Genomic DNA, 23,135 nt, shown 5'->3' on the forward strand with positions numbered 1-23,135 from the left:
AACTGTCAATAGAAAGACGTGATCTGTAAGATTAGAAGAACCTTAGTAGGACCTTGCTGTTGTGGTTTAACCTCAGCTGGTAGCTAAGTACTACCCAGCTGTTCACTCACTCCCCCCACCCAGTGGGATGAGGGAGAGAATCCAAAGAGTAAAAGTGAGAAAACTCATGAGTTGAGATAAAGGCAATTTAATAGGTAAACCAAACCTGCGCACACAAGCAAAGCAAAACAAGGAATTCGTTCACTACTTCCCATCGGCAGGCAGATGTTCAGCTATCTCCAGGAAAGCAGGGCTCCATTGTGTGTAACAGTTACTTGGGAAAACAAAATGCCATAGCTTCGAATGTCCCCCCTTCCTCCCCCATCTTTATATGCTGAGCATGATGTCATGTGGTATGGAATATCCCTTTGGTCAGTTGTGTCCACTTCCAGCTTCTTGTGCACCCCCAGCCTCCTTGCCAGTGGAGTGGTGTGAGAAGCAGAAAAAGCCTTGACACTGTGTAAGCACTGCCCAGCAATAATGGAAACATGCCTGTATTATCAACACTGTTTTCAGCACAAATTCAAAAATTAGCCCCATTCTAGCTACTATGAAGAAAACTAACTCTGTCCCAGCCAAAATCAGCACGCTTACCCAGTCAGTTCTCATAGTTATTTGGGTCAGAAGCTTGTGCAAAATCATGAGAAATTGCTTAGGCAGATTAGCTTCTGCAGAATTGGTTGGGAAAATTGTGTCCTGCTGTGTTTGTTTTGGTGGCTTGTTTTTTTTTTGGTTTGGTTTGGTTTTGTTTGTGTGGGATGTTTTTTTTTTTTTTTTTTTTATATTGAGGCAATTACAGGGAGCTGTAGTGCATGGTGAACATGGAACCATGAAATAAAGTGTTTTGTTGTGGCACTTCTGAAAAAATACTGCTGTCGGAGAATAAAAAATGCCTTGTAAGAGATGAGAGGTAGCATCTTGGGCTGAGGAAGCAAGCCTGCTACATGTAATTTGCTTTTATTCCTCTATAGGCCTGGACCGCATTGTTTCAGGATGATGTTTAAGCATTTTACTGTAACTTTAATTTTTGAAAAGCTCTTATATTTAATAATTCTTTAGCTATGCATGAAAAATAAGAGGGATCCTGTACGTTGGTACTCTCAAGTATGTGGGGTCAATTCCTTAAGTTCTTGGTCATTCAGCTTCTAAAAAAGCAGGGACTTTGGGGTATGCATTTTCTCTTACGCTTTTTGTTGAAGGTCAAGAACATAATCTGTTCCTTAGGAGTACAGTTCTACCTGCATTTTAAAGATTCTTCCTTTTTTCCAGGTTATAAGCTCTGTAAATGTTAATTCTCAATATGAGTCTGGTCTTTACCTACATACTCTCATTTTATTTAATCTCAATGAGTCAGGGAATATTTGCCTAAGCAGAGTAAAGAATCACAAAGGAAAAGCAAGCTAGGCTGAGCTATGGGAAGGTACTGAGAGGGGAAGTACAGCATTTGGGACATTTTTTTCTTTACTTAGTTATATTTTCACTGTCAAGTGAAAGTAGTATATTTAGAAATTCTGTGTAGAGCCTATGTCTCTTTACTTAGACTTCATGCCCTTAAAGAATTCAATTGTAAATTTATGCTATGAGTACTGGAGAATTGGAGGGTTCAACCCTCAAGAATGGGTCCCAGACAGAATCTTAAACTTCTGTGAAGGCTCTCATGTAGTGCTCAGGCTTTTCAATAGGAAAATGGCAGGACTACAGCTACATTAAAAAAATAAGTGTTATCTAGATGAAGCTTGTTATATTCTAAGAGATGATGCGTGTTGTTCCCTGCTACAGAGCCCTATCCCATACAGGGAAGCAGTCTTAAAAGTGCCCCTTCAGATGCAGAGGGACTGGTAGCTTGTTGCCAGGTCCTCCCATCCATCTACTGATGAAGTTGAGCATTTGTTCTAGGAAGAGAAGAAAAAAAGCGAGGAGGCAAAGGGTTTCCTTCCTTTTTGTTCTCAAAGTTTTCTTTGTCTTTTAAAGCTGAGTCACAAGGGGAGGAGCATTATAGAATGTCCTGGCATCACCTAGTGGCATCACCTTCATCCTCTGCTCCTCTATTATTTCCAGCTGTGCCTCTGCTGTCTTGCATATCTTTTGTACCTTTTTATTCTTTTCTTTTGAGTTCTCTGGTCTGCTATTCTTTGTGTGCATGCTTGGTCTTTTCAGAATGTCTTTTCTCATCTTCCCTGTATCACTACTATCTGATGTGTTATCCATTGCCAAACACGTGGTGTCTGCATCTGCTCTGGCAACAGCAGGTTGAATGCAAGCAAGATACCATACCCTTATGTGAACATGAAGGCTGTTACGAATTTGCCACTTGAAATTTTGTGCGTGAAACAGCATGAAAAGGAAGTTAGCAGAATGCCATCTCAGATTGGAAGATCTTTCACAGTCCTGGTAAAATTGCAAACTAAAGTGTTATATATGTTTAACAAGTAATTAACTTTTATATAATTACTTGTCTTTAAGGATATATTTTATAAATATATTTTATAAATATATTTTATAACCATATTTTAAAATGGGAAAACTTAAAAAAAATAATATCTGAAATTGTCTGCTTCCACTTCAGAATCCCCAGTTATATTGGCAGTATTTCTGGTAATTAATAACAAAAACCACACTTGCAGTTTCAGAAAATCTCCCATGCATCAGAGTTTCCTGGTATCAGTCCTGTTTTAGCAATATATTCCTGTTTGTGGAGAAAATGTGATTCTTGTTTTTGAGTTTGCATGTGCACTATTTTTAATGCCTTAAAAATAATATTCCTCTAAAAAAAAAACCTGAGAAAAATTAACATGGTTATGCTAATCAGGCATTGATTGCAGCCACCCACAATTCTATTTAATATTTTTTCTATTGATTTTTATTTGATTATGAACGCTTAGAGCTGGTTTTCTGTTGGAAGTCTGCTATTTTTGATTTATTAATATATATATTTTTCAAAGAGCCTGTCTGGCCAAAGTGGCTGTATGACATAATGAAAAAATTGTTATAACAAATGTTCATGTATTATGAATGACATGCTGTCAAATGTTATGTAAATACCTGAGGGCTCAATATACTTTCTGCAGATATTAGGAATATGTACATATTAAAAAAAACACCCTGTTTTCCCCTTGTGAACAGCTGACCACGTATCAGTTTTAAGCTGCTTTTCCCCTTGTTTGAAATAAGAACCCCCTGAGAATGAATCACAGCAAATAGGAAGGAGGAATTTAGTAGGTAGATATTGCATAGATCATAGTATCTTACAGTTAGGATCAAACAATCCTTTTACTTGTTAAGTTTTAAAAAATGCTCTTAGATAAAACCCTTTGGCAAATGACATTGGTTTTGTTGAGTTGCTCAATATGAAGATAATTTAAGGGAGCTTCCAGTATGGAATACAGCTATCAGCTGCTGAATAACTTCAATGAGTTGTAGCACCAACATTAGAATAAATGCAATATATGTAAGTCATTTTACCCTATAGCAGGTGGGTGCTTAAGTCTGTAAGAGAAGATCAATGGAACCATTTAGCTTTTTGTGTGGTTTCAGTGTAGAAAGACAGTCTATTCCAAATCAAGAGAGAAGTCTGCTAAGAATATTTAGGTTTCATTGAAATAAAGCACAGTGTTATATAAGTTCGCATCAAAAGTAGTAGATGTGCTTTTCCAAATTCATAACAATTGTCTATTAGTCTGTTTTTAATAATTTTGCTTTGGCATGTAATCCTGTTTAATTAGATTCTACTCTCTCTGTTGTTTCAAGATTCCATAAACTGGAGTCTTATATACCAGCTGCTAAAGCAGGAGTTACTGTCTAAATGATATTCACAATGAGTATTTGGAAGGTTTACAATTATACCCTTGCTAATAAATTGTGCTATTTTCCCCAACAGTTTTAAGTGCTAATCTTCAGAAGGCATTTTAAAATTAGCTAAAATTCTGTCAAGAGATTTACAAAAATTGTTAGCACGAAGATAATTATGTCACAGTCCTTGGACTCCATCTATGATTGTGTGCATAAATCAGAAAATGTCAGCTGTGTTTTCCCTTAATAATTATTCTTGCAGCAATATATTACAGTTTAGATTACTATTATAATGTTGCTTTAGGTTTATAAAACACAAGTTAGTTATTTCTAAAGTTTTCTGCTGATGAAATAATTCACATTTCCAGAATAACAAGTGATTATTGGTGTTACCATTTTATATATCAGTAAGATCATCAGTATGCAAATAAGCATTCTACATGTTTTCTATAGTCCCCCAAAGTCGTCAGCTTTTTTATGACAACTTTGTTAAAGGAGATCACTTCTGCAATGTGGCCACATTTCAAAAGAGCTAGCTAACGTGGTCAGCCTTGTGACACGTGTGGGAATTGACTTTTTAACGAATTTTTGGACCAAAATTTGAGACTTTTCTTGGTCAATCTGTACAGCATGTAGGTACTTACAGTAGATTCTATAGGTCCCCAACAGTTTTGGCAATTTATCATTGGAGCCTACCTCCTTAAAGGTAACTAATTGAAATACCAGAGGGAGCTACTACATCCTTCAGAACTGGGGCCAGGTTGTCTCATTTTAAGCCCTCAGAAATCTAGGTACCAGTACATTTAATATGTACATTTTAAAATTTGGCTGCATAAACATTAGAAAATTAAGGCACAGGATACTCTGTAGGAACCTTTTTTGTGGATTATAAAGGAGAAAACAGGAGAAAAATGAATTTGTTTTAGCATTAACAGCAATAGTAAATATAAACCGAACAGGTGAGAGCTGTTCTGTCTTTTAATTTCTGTACATTCCTTATGTTTAATACACAGAGAACATTTGAAAGTAAACGTGAGATTTACTTTCACAAATGTTTGAAAAAACTCAAGCTTTCTAAGAAAATTTCCTAAAACCATGATGAAGCAATGAATTCTCAGAATTTGGCAATCCTACCTACCTAAAAAGTTATTTCATGGACGATAGAGGGCATTTTAAGTTGTTTGATTTGGCAGTGTGTCAGCTAGGATAAGAGATCTACTCCAGTGATGCAGGCTGCCTTGGAATAGGTCTTACGCTGTTGTAAGATCAAAAGATTTTATTTCTCAACTATCTCAAAATGTGTGTAAGACATTATCTGTAATACTAACACTTTTGAAGTCTAATGTGAAGTATTTCAGGATAGAGTTAAAGTAACAGGACATGTCTTAGTGTGATCCCACTCTCATTTAATTGGATGGAAGATTTAAGGTTGATTTCAATGGAAGTGGGGTCACTTCTTTTATCAATACTGTATCACAGAATGGGCGAGTTTGAGTGTTAGTCTTCTCAAAACTGATTCGTAGGCCTATCACGGCAGAAGAGAGGCAGCAATGCTTTTGTGATTTAAGGAGATCCTCAGTGGTGACACCAGGCAATAGACTGCTTTTGGTTTCTGAGCTACTTCCGCCCAGTTTTGCATTTGACCCAAGAGGCCAAATCAAGAACTGCTTTTCAAATGACTAAATCAAAGAGCTTTTCTGTCCAAGACAAAAACATATTCAAGAAAGCTAAGCTGATGAGTGTTGAGAGACATGTTTTAAAAAGTACAACTTCAATTTTGCCTGCATCCTAGGTTTTTATTTAAAACTAGAGTGATTCTTTATGTTCTCCAGTTATGGGAGCTAGCTTGTTACTTCAATCAGTGTCTAAGAGTGTTTTGGACTTGGTAGTTGCTGACTTTCCCCACACTGTTAGAATATTATTATAAAGTTTGTCATGGTATTATTATCACTTATCATAATTGAGCATACAGAATTATGAGCATATAGTCCTTGCTCCCAAAGCTTGCAGTTTATTTTATTAACAAGAATAAATTGCAGTAGGAAAAAAGTCATATTTTTGTGTTTATGGGAGGAAAACATTTTCAATTTGTTCATTAATCTTTCTTCTTCCTCATCTTCATACTTTCATCATTCATCTTTCTCATTTCTGATTAGATGTTCCACCAGTATGCTGTGTGTGATGCCACCAATATTTGTGGATATCCAGTCTACGTCTCCCGTTTTAACTAGTTGTCATGTAGTTTTAGTTAAGATCTCACATGATAAATAAACCTCGTATTTATAAATACAATCTCTTCCCCACTGTCTTGCTTTGTGATTAATTTGGAAATCTCAAAGTATTTATGATAGAATCCTTTAAGAAGCAATATTTAGACTTTTGTGGCTTTTTGACATGCAATGTAGTTGACTTATGATGACCACGTCCCTAATCACATTTCTGTACTTATTTTTCCTCCTGAACTTCTCAAAGATGATATTTAGTTTAGTATCATACAGAACTATAGATCTGCCAACAGCGATAACATATAGAGTGCTATATAATTATTGAATCATAGAGTTAAAACTTCAAGACTTTATCTATACCCACAGAAAATCAGTTGGCAGTAAGCCACCAAAACCCATTTTTTTCATTGCTTGTGTTTTGATTTTTTTTTTAACTTTAGCTGCTTCTCAAAATGAAACACCTGGGAGTTTAATTGCTTATTTTACTTAAATCTGTGAAGTATTATGGAGCAAAACATACTGCCCTGTGCAAGGTGTTTATAGATATTAATCTATTTGGTAGCATGGATAGTAGAATAAGCAAAATTTTTGCTACTGATTTAAGATTTAAGAATGTGAAGCTCACCCTGGTCAAGGTCTGCCTTGTTTCATCATTTCTCAGACATCTTAAGAGTATTCTCATGCTCACAATTTCATTCACACTGGGCTTTTCCTATGAACTGATATCCTTTCAGACAATCTACAAATGTAGTGCCCGAGCTGATACTCAGACCCATGAAGAAGTGGCATCTGTACGCCTGTAGTTGTGCTTATATATGGTATTTCAGAGAGCGTGTTCTCTTTTCTCTGAGAGGATCCAGCATACTGTTTTGGATGATTGCACCTCTAACTGGAAAGCAGTGGATATGATCAGTATTTGCTCACTCTCCTGTTCAGAATGTATGCGGTAACTGATGACGTAGTACTATGAGGTCATCTTCCTTCAGGAGTTTGCATCTGGCTCAGTTTTTAGTTCATTTTTCCTAATGGTGAAGTTATTTGCTCTCCAGCTGCTGTATCTTGGATGAGAGCTATTTGGCTGAAAGTAGCTGAGAAAGATATTGTCCAGAAACAATTCTCAGAAACGGTAGAAGTAAGTTCATCATCTTGCCAAATGAATTGGTACCTCTGTTACTTGAGTCTATAAAATTTGTTCCATATTTTTGTTCTGGGTTATCTATTAATTTTTGCATTGGGTTTATAATTGAGGTGGAATATTTATGCGTGTAAGGCCACATGATCATAGCATTTTCTTTAGTATGGGCCACCTTTGTTGCCCTTCAGCTGATTAAAACAGTATGGTCTATATAGACAAGAAGAAATACCAGCCAAACTTATTCTTTGCAGCATTTTCCACGTGAGAGCATCAGTTCTTTTAGCTTGTATGATATAGAGAAGATTTAGTTGTGTTTGATAAAAATCTTGTGTGCTTTGGATGCTCTGTTGTTTCTACATGCTTTATACCACAAGGTCAAGAGGAATGAACTGTGTGGTGCTCTGACTTTTTGAACCTATCCTGAGAATCTTGGGGCACAAGATTATTAAAACATGGGTTTGCCTCTTTCGATGCTTGGAGCAATATTCCAAATATTTCCTTTGTTCTGTTTTCCTGGAAGATGGGAGGTTTGATTTTTGCTTGCACAGATGCTTTCAGTTTAGTACTGATGAATCAGGAAATCTTTATTAATTAGTATCGTCGATTTGGATTTCTTTTCCTGCCCGTGTGTGCTTGGAGCTGAAGGTCAATGTATGCTGATCTGAATAATGGAATACTTCGTTGTAGAGCTTCCTTTTCTCGCGTAATCCCTTTGAGTTTTTCAGTAGGATTTTGCCATACAAAGGACAGCTGATTGTAATATAAACAAAGAAAAAATATCAGATTAGCCATGGGCTAAGATTTACTATTCATACTTAAGACATGCATCTTTTTTTATAAGGGAGAGAAAAAATTGCGAAAGTTTCAAATGTAGCTTTGTTCATCTCTCCTGCTCAAAAGTGTATTGTTAAAGTATTAAAACTTCATATTTAAAAGTCTATAGTCTTATTTAAAAATAATGATAGCTTAAATGTTAATTGGACAAGCTAAAATATCTTTGTTAGGTCATTTACAAATACCTAATTATTTCCTTTCCAGTAATGCTTTTGTAGCCTCAAATTAAATGTAATTATAAAAATAAAGAATCATTGCACAAAAGAAATAACGATAGGTAATGTTTATTGTATTTATAACTATCTTTAAGATGTGGACTTGAAAATTAATTCAGATATTCAAAACTGTGAAAGCAATATCACCAAATAATAGTGCATGTGTTTTCTTTAAAGCTACTGCATAAAGAGCCTGACAATTCTGCCTTCAAGGTTGTTAGCCATAGAAACTCTTACACTTGCAACTTGTGTTTCTTTTACACCCATATAGCAAAATTATGCCTCCCAGAGGTAAGTTTTGGTATTGGAGAAAGGTGCTGCAGAGAACAGGGGTAACCTGAAAGCCTCCTGTATTGACAAAACCTCAAGAGAATATAAAAATCCTATGGATGATGAAGATGATCAGGGAATTCTTGTTTGCTGGTATTTCACACTCACTTTGCACAGATAAAAATTTCTCTACTCCCCAGCATCTTCTGAATCAATTTTTCTGCCTTTATAGCAGCAGAAGAAAAGGATCAGCACTCTGGAGTAGTGGAACCAGTCACACATTTAATAATAATTAATAAAATATAACCAACTTTTATTTCATTTATTGTCACAAAATTTCTGGCTTCTTATTACTTGTGAACTCTAATCTGCAAAAACATTAAGTGGATGAGGTGTCTATAAACAATATTTTCAATTTCTATTGTGTTTTAAAAATTAAATTAAATATGAATTAAATATGATTGGTTTGTTCGAACAACACTGCCTGTTTTATTGGGACAGAATTTATAACTTTTATTGTAATTCTAAAATACATGTTTATGTTTCTATTCTTGTCTGTGTGTGTATAGTAGCTTTGTGGACTCACACTGATAAAGGAAAAATTAATATTTTTTTTCAAAGACAAAAAAAGTAAAAATTCTATACATTTCATTATGGAACATTTATAAGATTATTTCCATGACAACCATATAATAAGATTCATGTTTACTTTGTTTTTGAGTTCTCAATGTCTTTTTAATGACTCCTGTGTAATTAAAACAGAATGCATAATTTGAGGTTACATAATATTAATCAGTTTTGTTTGCATGATGTTGAATAATATTAATATATTTACAATATACTGTTTAAGAGCCTTACATGGATTTGTCTGTTGCAGAACTGTGAGAAACTAGAAAATAATTTTGATGACATCAAGCACACGACTCTTAGTGAGCGAGGAGCACTTCGAGAAGCAATGAGGTAAGTGTGGGTCACCATAGCAACAGTCACAGATGTGGTAAAGAAAGAGTCATTCTTCATTATTGGGGGAACAAATGAGTTCATTGCCACCATTCAGCTCTATTCTCTAAGGTATTAATTTGTCAGTGGAGAGGCTTCCCTTGAGGCTGTACTTTGGTTTTGAAGCTGCATAAATGTTAAGCCTGACTGCACAGTAAAAAACGTAAATGTTTAATTTGTTATTTAAAATGCTTAAGGGGTGCCTTGCTTTATATTTATACTAAACTGTGAGTGAATGAAAATATTGTTCATCTAAATTCTGTAAGTGTTGAAGCAATTGTACAATGCTGTTTGAACAAACCTGTATTTTCTTTTAAATTAGATTTGATTTTTATGTACGTAGTTCCTGTGTACTCTGATTTTATTGCCAGATTTACATGATTTTGATTTTACTAATAGAATGTTAAAATCTATCTGGTCCTTCATATGTTGTAGAGATGTATATTTTGCTTCATATCTTTATATCATTGCATGTAATGCTTATTAGAGGAGGTTAAAATTAGTCAGTACATGAATCTTCTGTCACCCTTGCTTGCGCTCTAGAGTATCTGGGTACAGGACTCCAAAGAAACTTGCCAGCTACAGTACCTGGAAAAGGGAGTGCTTACTATGCTGAAAGGTGGTAGAATCAAAGACAGATTTATTGAAGTAACTCACTGAATAATCAGGAAGATGTTAATTATAGTATTATCCGTGGATCAGAAAATTATAGTAACCTCTACTTTTTAAAGGTTTTGAAAGGTGGATAGTAAAATGTAATTATGCAAACGTAGTGCTTCATTTCACTTGCCTGATATCGGAGTAACTTCTTAGAATTGCACTAGCACAGTAAACAGTAAAAACAACAACCAAAAATACTGAGAATCTTCTTGAAAAACTAATTACACCCATTTGCTTTGATTGTGTTCATAATCTCTTTAAATTTATGGATGTGTGTGAATGACTTTATTTGCGTGACTGACTTTATGTTCATGATGCTCGTCTCATGTACACTGCCATGAATAAGTGTTTGTAAAGATATTCTGACTTGAAATGCAACCTGCCTCTTTTGAAGCCTTTCTTATTGTGTCCAAATTATATTCTTTCCTTTCTGAACATTTAAACAGCTAGTGTTGCAAATAACTGTAAAAATAAGGGCATTCACCTTTCTAATTGTTATTTCTTACTTTTTGCTTTTTTTGCTTCATACATTTAGGGTTTTTTCCCCAATGTAGCCAGTCATCTGTGTATGTAAATCTTTCGTGTAGTGCCAGTAAATGGAAAGTGATTTAAAATAAAGATTTGGAGAACTTTTGGCATATGAAGCTACTTTTAGTATTTTCAACAAATAAGATTTCGAGTTGCTGCTCTCCTGTAACGGCATTCCATGGGTAGGTTTGCAGCATTTTGCGATACGTGACTCAGCAGAGTTAATCTTTTAAAAACTTGGGAGCTGACAGCTTTTTGGTGATAAACATTTGCTAGCAAAGGAAGCTTTGGCATTTCAAAGGTCATGTTTCTGTTACAAGGACTGTGTAGAAGATTCTCATGATTCTCTGCTGTGCATACAATAAAAAGCACTTTACTATCTCATAAATTTGTATCCTGGCTATTTCTGCTAGTCTACAAGCCATTCTGAGAAATAGTTATTGATTGTGAAGTGTGACAGATATTGTGCAGTGCTGGAATTCTCTTAATTGCAGTCAATATTACATAGTTGATTTTTTTTCTTAGTTGTTTTTACAGAGGTAAAGAAAATACCTGACTTACTAAATTAAGACGGTAGTATGTTTTCATAATCTACTTGAGTAACACATAAAAGGTGCAAAATGTTTATTTAGAGAGGTATGTGCATGTAGGTATTTTTCTAAATGTGTGTAAAAGAGACTTGTTATTTTAAGCTGTATAGTTCTTTCAGCTGCTACATAGTCACCCTGCATCCTTGGTGGCTGCATTTTTCAATTTGGATCTCAAGATTATCTGTAGCATATGTAATTCAAATGGTACATTTTGACAGATTAAAGTTCACTTTGCTTTCCCATAACTATAGCGGGCATCTGACCAGGTGTGGGAGGACATAGATTTGCTGGCCTCAGTGTTGTGAAATACCTGCCTTCTTTTGGTGTGGCAAGCATGTAGAGAGGGTTGCACATTGCACAAAGGCACTAAAATCATGTAGGCATGAAAACAGCAACAACAACAAAATCCTAGTTGGATAGCAAAGCGGATATATGTGGATCTCAGATGAGCCTTAAGTTGAGTGGGCAGTCTGCCCAAATCCTCTCTGATTTCCCAGAGTGATACTACTGGCCTGCCAGATGAGAGATACAATGAACATTTTCCCCCAGTGCTCCTGTTTGGAACGAGACTTTCCGTTTTAACTTTCTCTTTGAAAAAAATGGTCAATTTAATATGAGTTTCAGTACGTTTCTAGTCTAGGAATATCACTGTGCTCTGCATAAACAAACACTAATATCCAAGAAGGGTCTTTTTCTTTTTCCTGCTCTTCAGAAACTGAATGGTATTCACAATAAGGATTAAATGAAAATCATCTCTCTTGTTTATGTATATAGATGTATGCAAAATAAACTTTCTGAAGGATTTTGAAATGATCATAAACCATAAGAACTTTCTTAGTTCTACTTCACATTTTAGACCTTGAATGAGATAATGAACAGATAGTAGTTTTCCATTGCTCAGTGTATAAAGAGTGCTATTGTAAGAATTTGGTTTACTTATGATTGCACATAAAATCATACAGTATTCAATTCAGTTAATGTTTTGCTTATTTTGTTAACGTACTCCAAATGGTTTATTTATTATTATATTTTAATGCAACTGCAAAGCTTAAGTAAACAATAAAAATACATTAATTTTTTGAATTGGGTTTTATAAATGGACAGACTATTGCTTTACATATCTTGAATGTGTATATGATAATTTAATTGGATATTTTATGTGGTGACTTGACAGAAAAGTAGCATAGATGTATACCTATAGTGTCAGGTTGCATAAGTCAGAGCATTAAGCTTTTGGTAAGCAAGGCTTGGTTTGTTCTTAATATATAATCCCTGTAAAAAGTCTGGATCTTGATCCTCTTTAGAGCTTTCTCTACTAATTTAAAGGAGCTTTCAGACTCATTTGGCTGCTATGAGGAGAATAAGTATTTGAGGAGGATGAAGTGGCATAGCTAGCTCTATGCTGACCCCGGTAGTCTTTTCATAGGTGGCAAAACCAGAATGTAGACTGCTGCGGTAACCATTCCTCTGGGAAAGTAGGGTAGGTTTTTAAGATTCCTTGAGGAGTCTTAAAAACAAACAAAAAAAAACCCCACAATGAAAAACTCCCGAACTGTAAAGTAACTTTTTTAGTGGAAGCGTGGAAGAAATCTCAAACCAATTATTAATAACAATTTAGAAGAAGGTAAGGTTTAGGGAGTTACTGAGTTTAACAAGGTGAAAGACAAATTTCAGAAAGCAACAGACATCAGCTGGTAGGAAGGGATTTTTTTTTTTCCACTGAATCCGTACACTCACTTTGTGTACAGACATCCATTGTTATCAAAAGAATCACAGACTTGGTGAATTTGGAAGGGACTGTTGCAAATTATCTAGACCAGTGATCTCCAAACTTTTCTGATTGTGCACCAGCAAAATATTTTTGAGCACACATCCCCACAATGTATGTTTATTTCTTTAAAAATTACATACGTGTACCACTGTACTGATGTATTATGTGCATTATAAAACACATACAAGAGTAGAGATTAAAAAAGCAGGCAATAAAGATGAAAAAAAAATTTTTTTTTTTTAGATTTTATTTATTAATGGTATAAAAAAAGTATTCCTTCCCACATCCAAGTGGATTGTCTTGCACACACTCCACTTTGGAGATCACTGATCTAGACCAGCTTTTCTGCTCAGAGCAGCGTCAAGTAGAGCAGGTTGCCCAGGGCTATGTCCAGCCAGGTTTTGTATATCTCCAAGGGTGGAGACTCCACGGACTCTCTGGGCAAATATCCTCACAATAAACACTGTCTTTTTTTTTTTTTTTAACTGGAATTCCTTGTGTTTCGGCTTGTACCTGTTGCTTCTTGGCCGTTCATTGGGCACTGCTAAGAAAAGTCTGACTCTGTTGTCTTTCTCCCATCAAGTATTTATACATATTGATAAGATCCGCCCCCCTCCCCGAGCCTTCTCTGCTTGAGGCTAAATGTCCCCAGCTCTCTCAGCCTCTTCTCATGTGACACCTTGTGTAATCAGCTCAGTGGCCCTTTGCTGGACTCGCTCTGGTATGTCTGTGTCTCCCTTATCCTGGGGAGCCCAGCACAGGACACAGCACTCCAGGTGTGTCTTACCAATGCTGGGTAGCAGAGAAGGATCTCCTCCCTCGACCTGCTGGTGATACTCTACCTAACATAGCCGAGGATGCCACTGACCCTTGCTTCAAAGACTGGCTTGTGTTCAGCTTGTCCTCCAGGACGCCTAGGGCCTTTTCTGCAAAGCTTCTTTCCAGCTGGTTGGCCCCAGCCTGCGCTAGTGCCTGGGGTTTTTCCTCGCCAGCGACAGGACTTCACTTGTCCCCCTTTTTTTTTTTTTTCCTCCACTTTAGTAGTTGTTTTGTAGGCCCGTTCCTCCAGCCTCTCAAGGTCCCTCTTGATGGCAACCCAACCCTTCGAAGTATTAACCACTACAGTAGATGATAGATTGCTTTTGAACACTGTACTAGTAATACACTTTAGGCCTATGTCTACTGTAGATTTTGTGAACCTGGTGTCAGACAAATGAAGGCATAGTGTTTAACATCTTCTGAATCTGGTGTTGCAATGGTTTTCTTATCAGCTGAGCTGGTTAGCCACCATGGTGGCATATGGCAGTGAGCAATCAGTTTTTAAGACTGGTGAGATGTTAAATACATGAATGGGTCCTAGTTGTAGATGAATAGTGTATGGTCTATCTTGTGAGCGTTGACTGACTGAGTTAGTATGCATGAAAGCATTACAAGTGAAAATTAAAGCTGAGTGTTTTTGTATAGATTTCTTGTTAATAAAGGAAGATTTAAACATATTTCTTTGTCCTTCAAAGTGGGAAAGGAGAGAGAAAGTTTGCTTGTCTGTTTGGATCAGTGTAAAAAGACACCAAGTTAATTTGGAATTTTCTTTTGAATTCACATGTCTGTATATGGTTTTGGGTAATGTGAACATGGGAGTGAGGCTTCAACTGTGATTTCCAGTTTGATAGAAACAGTTTCTGTTAATGATGATATTCACTGTTGCCTTGACAACTGTATAAGCTGGGGTTAGTAATAATCAAGCTTCTTGTAATACGGTCTAGACTCTCAGATGTATTTGACAAATAGTTTCTATGGCTGGGCAAAATCCCCAAAAATTGCACAATTATAAGAAGTTTAGTGATTTCACAAGTGTTCATTAGCTTGCAGAAGAAAAGTTAGGGATTTAAAAGCATGTGAACAAAACAAGTCTGCAGCATAAACTACAAAAGATCTACTAACCAACTTGTTAGGGCTCTGACCTGAGATGTGGGAAACAGAGATTCATATTCTGGTTCTGAGTCAGGCAACTTGGTTTTCCCAGTTTAAAAAGCCACATCATGGACCTGTAGAGTTAGAGAAATGCAGGCATGAAACACAAGGAAAATGAGAACAATGCAAAATGTCATTTTAGAAGTATGCCTGCTTTCCCGTATTGTTGTTAAGCTGTTCTGAGAGATGGGACGAATCTCAGGGAAGTTGAGACGAAAGGTGAATGAGGAGGAGTAAAGGTAATTGCTTCTGGGTTCCTGATCCAGGTCTCAAAGATCATCTATTCAAATAAATCCTTTGTGTTCTGGGAAGGTGGAAGCCTTTGGAGTGAATTCCAGTGATCCAAAGTAGCCACTAGCCTTGTGATTAGTGTGTTTGATTGGGACTGCGGGAGTAAGTTCAAATTTCTCTTTCACTTTCTTCTATCTTTACATTTCTCTCCAGTGCAATCATTTGAATGCTGCTTGGGGCATGTTTTTAGGGGAGAAACAAATGATTGCTTCATATATGTTTAATAGAAATGTTGTGCTACTTCTAAAGTGCAACAGCACTGTGCCTTCTTGGGTGACCAGCGTGTATTCTTCTGATGTATCTTGCCACCACCAACCAAACACTTCCTGCCTCAGAGGACGTACTAATTAGGTAAACCACTTTGATATGTAGGCTTATTCATTCAGACCTTTATTTAGACTACATTTGGCTTAGAGATATTCCTTAAAAAAAAACAACTGCAGAGATGTTCGCAGACTGAAAACAAAACAACCCACAAAACTGTGGAATTTGGGGAATAGACCATGCCCCCCTTAGAACTTCTTTTCTAGATATGTATCTTGACAGTTTTAAACATTTACCATATTATTAATACCATATGGAAATAAGCAGATGCTGCAAAATGCTAGTATTGCTAGTTACACTTGGTGTTGCATAGGAATAGATGCAGAATATTAGAAACACTTGAGAACTTTTAGTAATGCTTCCATAGTAAAGACCTGTGTGACTAATAGAAATGAATTTAACTTTGTTTTGAGTGCCATTTTGAAATCACAACTTCACTATCATCCTTAGTGTACATTACAGATCAAACAGATTGTCAACCTCACTTGCGTTGACCAAACTTTGATTGTGTATCTTCACAGTGCAAGACTGCTCTGTACAAGGATAGCTACGTCTGAACAAACTGCTTTGGTGCTAGAAGCTGCTTAGTGACGTTAAGAAGGTTCTGTGTTCGTGCAATTTTACCTTGCTCTTTTTTGACTAATTGACTGCTGAGTCACCCACTAGCCACTGTTTGGCGGCCTCACTGTGCCTGGGATGCATTGCTTAGGTCTTTCCACGACGGAATAATTTTGGTCTACAGGCAGGTACTGTGCAGAGCTGTAACACCAAGCATGTATAGGAACCTCTGACATTAATGTAATTATTTTTGCGATAGTTATGAAAACTTGCATTGTGTTTCTGTGTCATTTACGTGGAGAATTAAAGCACTTAATATTTAATTTTGCAACTAAAAAAAGACGGTTCTGATATGTGACAAGTCCACTGTTTCAAGTCACAGGTATATAACTCACACTGAAGATCTTGTGGAACTAGTGATAATGTTTATCTTCTGTGCTTTAGAATGTAATTGCATTGCTTTATATATTTTTAAAGTATAAATCAAGAAAACTATTATTAATGTCTTATGTTGAGCTTGATCAACTTCGTAATACCTTGATCAGAAATTTTGAATATTGAATTACATTTCCACTTTATTTCAGTTAATTGTTGCATATACATTGTTCAGAATATTGTATATAATTTCTCATTTTTAATTTATGAATTGTAATTTTTCTGGATCTTGTAACATATACAGAGGATAGGCTTATTTCTTTAGATATTACAGGGGAGACGATCAAGATAAGCTAGTTTGTTTTCCTGTGAATGTTCCTTTAGTCACCTAGCTAGCATAAATTAACGAATGCAACTTTAACTGACCTGAAGTTGCGCATCAATGATGTTCGTGACTAGCAGATGTTAAAAGGATGTTGATTTTTTTTTTGCGATTCTGATTGACAATGTAGATTCACAGTTACTTTATATCAAAGGACTGAATTATACTTTGTGCTGTATATAAACAATATATGGGTCTGAAAAAAAAGCATTGTTACGAAAATAGCAAATAATATTCATCGTTTTGAAAACTGCATTACAATTACTACTTTTGCTGATATGCTGAAATGTGCCTTATGCAAGATCTGACATGAACGCTTTTGGTAAAATTATGGATGTTTTTCATACTCTTTCTTGTATGTATTAGAGTGACTGAATGATGCTTCAGGTCTGTTCTGTGTATGGTAAACACATTGTTGCTGTATCCATGTGTACTGTTCCCAAAAAATATTTCAGAGAGCGGAAGAGAAAACAAAAAAAACTTTTCTGTCACTTCAAGGGAGGGGAGCCTGTTTCTGCTTTTGAACCGTTTAGTTTTATGATTTAAAGAAAAGAATTGGACAACAGTCAAAATTTATTTTTTTAGCAAACTGCAGGAGATGTTGTCTGATGTTGGTGGTGAAAGAGATTTTGAAAACCACTGTGGCAGATGGCTTACCACAAAGACTCCAAAGATGGCATGCAGTGGGTGCAGCATCATACCTTTCAGTGACTAATGGCCACTCGTCTGCAAACTGTTAGAGTAGAAAATTGTGCTACAGAATCTTGAGTTCACTCCATGGGTTCCCCCTGTGTTACTCTTTAAAATGCAAGGTTTTAAAATATTTCTGAAATTTGTTCGTTACTGCCATTAACAATCAGGAATAAATACTCTGGATTGCTGGAGATGATATGTACAACATGGACTACCAGGCTTATGAATACCTTAGTTTCATCAGCCTATACACTTTGCAAAAGGTTTTGGTTCATTTAAAAAAAAAGAAAAAATTCAGAGATAAGTGAAGGAAGTTTGCTCGTGGTCTTGCCATGAGCCAGGGCTTTCTGTAGATTATTGATATTTGATTTTATGTTCCAGGGTTTTGCATGGCTTACTTTAGATGGTGGCTTATACCATCTTAGACCATAAACAAAAGTCTGGGATGCACACAGAAACTGGGTGTGTTACAGCTTTAGTGAAGGAGTCAGATATTTTAGTTTAAGCTGTTGAAGCTCATGCTGCTTTATTTGTAAGTCATGAATTTAATCACCACTGTGGCCAACCTATTGAGAGTACCACATTCCAGATGTATTCAAGAAACTCCGTTTCCTACAGTAACTTCTGTTTTGCCTACAGTGAGAAACTAGTCCATCTTTACAAATGGTATTTTAAATGTATCTGCTCTTGTTGCTTTTCAGACGTTTACTGTGGTTCTCAAAAGCTTCAAAAAGTGTAAGCTTTCTTCCATCCTTTGTGGTGTCCTTTGAAGTCGATGGGTTTTGTATTGCCATGGGCATCTCCTTGGAATTCAGGATACAAAGCAAAGCTAGGGTATTGAGGATAAAATACAGTCTTCGTTCAAAACTGCTTTATTAGGTAGTGTATGTCTTGGTGTTGCATGATCATTGTGGCCAGAACATCACCATCTTTTCTAATTATGATGTGTTTAGAACCCTTTTTTTGCTGCTTCTCAAGAGTTCTAACTATATTATACTGACTGTTGTGGTTCTGGACGTAGGAGCAAACATCCGTTTTCCTAGAAATGTTTTATATATTGGGATGAAGGTGTTTCAGAGATTAAACTGGGTGTCCAACAGTGCCCCAAGATATTTAACTTCCATCAAAATTAATCTTTCTTTCCTCTGTTGATTTCTGATTTTAAATTCTGTTTATTTACTTGAGGCTATTTGTGAAAGCAAGAAAATGATTATTTAAGTTTAATGTTCCGATGGAATCAACCTGTTTATTGAAAATAAGACTCTAATGTGTACTAGATTTTTTTTTTCCAATAAATTAGTTCTTAAGAAGATGAACTAGCTTCAGTACCACACATTTAGCTATTTGGCTACAAAATTTTGCAGAAACAATTTTCCATGCTCATTTCTAAGGAACACAGATACTTGACAGGAAAATCTCCTTTATTGGAGCTTGCTGTTGAAAAGTTGGTGGGCAGCTACTTAAGCCTTAGACCACTTTAAGTCTTTCAGGATACCACCCAGAGACTTTCACTGCTAGTGCATAAGACAAGGCTGCTAAATTTTAGCACTCCTAGGGGCGAGGAATGTTAAGATTTCAGGCAACAATTTGTACAAAGGAAGCTGCTTACAGAGTGAGACAAACATAAGAGGTGTCATGGAGAATCAAGGAACAAATTAAATATTCTTGAGCAGCATCTCCTGCTGTCATGAATGCCCAGTACTGCATCTCTACGACGTGCTTTGTAATGTGCAGAGAATACTGATAGTGACAAGAGTCTTTATGGAGCAAGCGTTTGCACTTAGTTTCAATTTGTATGTATTTAGCTTGTTCAACCAATCTGGAGCATTTGGTTGTGGCTTGGTCTGATACCAAACATCAAGGTTTTGGTTTTTTTTTCGGAAAGCAAAAATAAAAAGACATTTTATTCTGAAAAAATAAACCCTGAACAGTTCTCAATATTGCCTTAGTATTTGGACCCATTCAAATGAGTTCTAATAATGGATCTGCAAGTGGAACAGAATATAATGGAAAGAATTACAATGTGATTTCCATCAGAATACTTACAAAAGATATTGATTTACAATCTGACACCGTTACAATAAAATAATCTCTTAAAACTGGTAAGCTTTTGTAAAATATTTTAAAATGATACTACTGCTTTTTAAACCACAATTAATAGTATATAATATTTCTACTATTACTGTACTTTAAAAAATAGTGATTACTGTTACTATATTTAGTATTTTTATTTAGTTCTGTAAAGTAATTACTATTACTATATTTGTAAATAGTACTGCTTTTAGTACCACTATTTCATAGTAATGTTTAACAGTACTATTTAATACTACTAATAGTTTTATTACTGCTATTTTACCTACTGAAGATTTTTCCATGTTTGCCAGTATTAATTGGTATTAACCAAGCACTCGCTTTGTATTTGGTAATGTATAAAAAATAAATAAATAAGGTTTTGGTTGGAATCTGACAGTATTAACAAAAGGTCAAGAAAACACTTATACTTCAAAGAGTGTTTTTATTATAGAAAAAGATATCTTTATGAAATAATTTTCCACATTTTCTTTTTTTCTCCTACCTGACATGTCTTCCCATTTGAGCATACAGGGGCTTTCTGAGTGATTCTTCCTGGTTATCTATGTTTTATCGAGTGAACGGGAAATGCACTTGAGCATGAGTAAAACGGCTGCTGTTCCCAGGGACCTAGAGCATCTTGCTTGGCTCATGGCTGGCTGTTAGACGTTGGGCTATGCCTCACAGTGTCTTCCCATGGCAGGTTTACTTGCATGGCAACTGCTGGTGGTGTTAACTGTCTTCTGTCCTGAAGTGTATTCTCTTGTGATTTCTTCTCAAATAAAATAATTAATTGAGATGGGAATTGTTCTCTCTATAATTAAAGAACTATACAGGGATGTTTAAAAATACTTAAATAGAAATTATTATATACATTTAAGAGAGACTCTGGCCCCATTGAGTGTTTTCCACTAAAGAGAGCTCTGACCTGGCTCAGCCTGAGCACTGCTAGCCATCTGGCTGCAGTAGCCAAAACAGGGCTGAGAGCCCCATTTCTTGAATACCTCTTCCAGCCTGCACTGAGATGCAGCTGCACTGTTATTAGCATCTGGCATAACTTAGATTTTTTTTTTTTGGGGTCGATCTAGACAACCTTAAATGGCTCCTATGTAGAGTCATATGTTTAGTCATGGGCTACCTGTAGGGTATCTCTGTGTTGTCCTCACTGACTTGGTCAACATTTGCACAAAGCCGGTGGGGCAGCATCTGCCCAGGCAGGGGGGATGTGCTGCTGCTGTGAGTCCTGCTTGTGGCAGGGGAGTGCTTCTGTGCTGTCTCTGAGATAGCCAGCACAGGCAGCCGTGATGTAGAAGCTGCAGGGACATGAATGTCCATGTCGGTTGCTCAAGCCTACAGGACTTGGGTAGAGCTAGGCTGAAATAGACACTACCTGTGTTTCAGGAAGGGTTATGTGATCTCAATGCCAACTATTTTGTTTTGGAGACCTCTAATGCTGGGCAACACTGCTTGCTTATATAGATATAGTAATTCTAGGGTATCTTCTGCTATTAGAGATGTAGCCATTCTAGGGATAAATTCTTCTGTGGCCAAAATCATGAGAAAAAGCTGGTTAATACCCGAGGAGAGGGGAGAGGACCACTATTCACTCCATTGCAGATGAAATCCCTGATTATCCTTTTCTAATACAGGAAGATGTTTAACCAGCAGGGACTATACAGCATAAATATTTTGCTCTTTTTCCTAGTTGAATTAGATGTATTTCAGTAAGTGTAAAACTATCTCCCTGTATTCCCTGCTTCTGTGATCAATTTCTGTGCTTTTATTCTACTTGGGTAAGCTGGATGAGTGGAGAGTTCACCCCTAAATTAGAAAGACCTGAGTAATCTTTGGCGTTGCTAAACATTCTATTTCCTGCTACTGTAACAATGTCATGACATGTAAAATTTATTTTGTCTTAAAACTATAACTGCAAACAGAGGTTTGAAAGGCAACTTCTCTTAATATTTTCTCTTTTATCATACTCATTTAATTCATGATATAAGACAAAAATGCATTGCTCTTGTGCTGAGAGTATGAAGCCACAGTTGGTAATGGTAACTCGATGTTTGTAATATAAAGTGTTGTTCCTGTAGCGTGGTCCAATTATGCAATAGTAAAGCAGAGATGTAACACAGTAATGCTGCTTTCCTATTTGTTTCAGTAAGTTTAGCACAGCAGGAAATGTGGCATTCTTCCAAGGTAATGCGTCAAGCTTACTGTTGGCTGGAAGTGCAATGGAAGTTATTCTAAGACTTCGCGTACTGGCTAATAACTCTTGCTGAACGTATGTGACGATTGTGTTACGAAATGTATTTGATGTCATTTCATTGCAAAGATTTTTATGTCTTAATTTTGAGATGTTATGGTATTCTAGAGATATTCGAACAAGCTTCTCCATAGATGCTACGTTTATGACATTGTAGTTTTAGTAATCAAATATAATTTCTCTATGATTAGAGATCATGTACACTCTTTTTTCAAGACCCTGCTGAATCTTATGAAATCAGAAAGAACTACTCCATTAATTTGGTCAAACAATGTAAATTTTTCCTCAAAAAAAGTCCTATTTTTTGAGGAAAAATGTATTTAAAATAAGATCTAAAATCAAAATATATGTATAATATCAACAGATGAGCTGGTGATGTATCAGCGATTTGGTGGCTGGGAGAAATTGCAAGGCGTCTTTTTTGGTAGTGACTTTGCTGTTGAGAGCTGGGGTGTTGGGTAGATATCTCCGAATTTTTGTGGTTGGTCTTATTTTCAAATAGTTTTCACATCGCTTTAAAGCCATTCCCCAAGTCAGTAGACATTGCTGTTGTACTGTGGCAGTCAACCCACTACAACTATCTTAAAAATACATTAAAGTTCTTTACCATTTTGAACAGTCCTCAGCAAAATATATACATTTAAAATAGCACGGGAGTGGCTTTATAAACTGCTCCATGGTGTATCTCAGCATGTTTCAAATGTGATGAGGAACAGCCACCGTTTATGGAGTAATAGCAAGTAGTTTGCAATTAAGGAGTTAATCTTCAGCCTCATTAGCAGTCTCGATACAGAGGTTACCAGTGCATGCTAAAAACAATGTTGGGATTTCTTTTTGTGCACCACAAATAGCTCAGAGAACATCAGCAGGTTATTGAATGCTGTCATAGGCAAAAATACTGGCTGTTCTGCACCAGGTTTGATATAATGATTATAAGGATAAAATTCTCCATCTCAGGCATTTTTTTTATCCCCACTTCTCATTTTTCAATCAGCCTTCTAAAAAGACTATCTGACACCTCTTGGTCACAGACATTTTTCTCTGTGGTAGTAAGTTTGGGCTTACAGTAAAAGCAGTAATTGCTGCTAGCATCTAAAGCTTTCCAAAGGTTTTTAGTTACATACATACATGTACCTCTCTTGAAGCATTT

At 36.1% G+C, this 23,135-nt stretch overlaps 1 protein-coding gene across 1 annotated transcript in view; it reads left to right on the plus strand.

Annotated features, from left to right (window-relative positions):
* Positions 1 to 23,135, plus strand: part of DPYD (dihydropyrimidine dehydrogenase) — a 367,211-nt gene that overhangs the window by 36,623 nt on the left and 307,453 nt on the right. The window contains 1 exon segment of the mRNA XM_086617732.1: positions 9,385 to 9,467. Within this exon segment, the coding sequence (XP_086473858.1) occupies positions 9,385 to 9,467 (83 nt within the window).

The sequence above is a fragment of the Tauraco erythrolophus genome, chromosome 10 (genome assembly GCF_009769465.1).
Source record: "Tauraco erythrolophus isolate bTauEry1 chromosome 10, bTauEry1.pri, whole genome shotgun sequence".
In the NCBI taxonomy this organism is placed as follows: Eukaryota; Metazoa; Chordata; class Aves; order Musophagiformes; family Musophagidae; genus Tauraco; species Tauraco erythrolophus.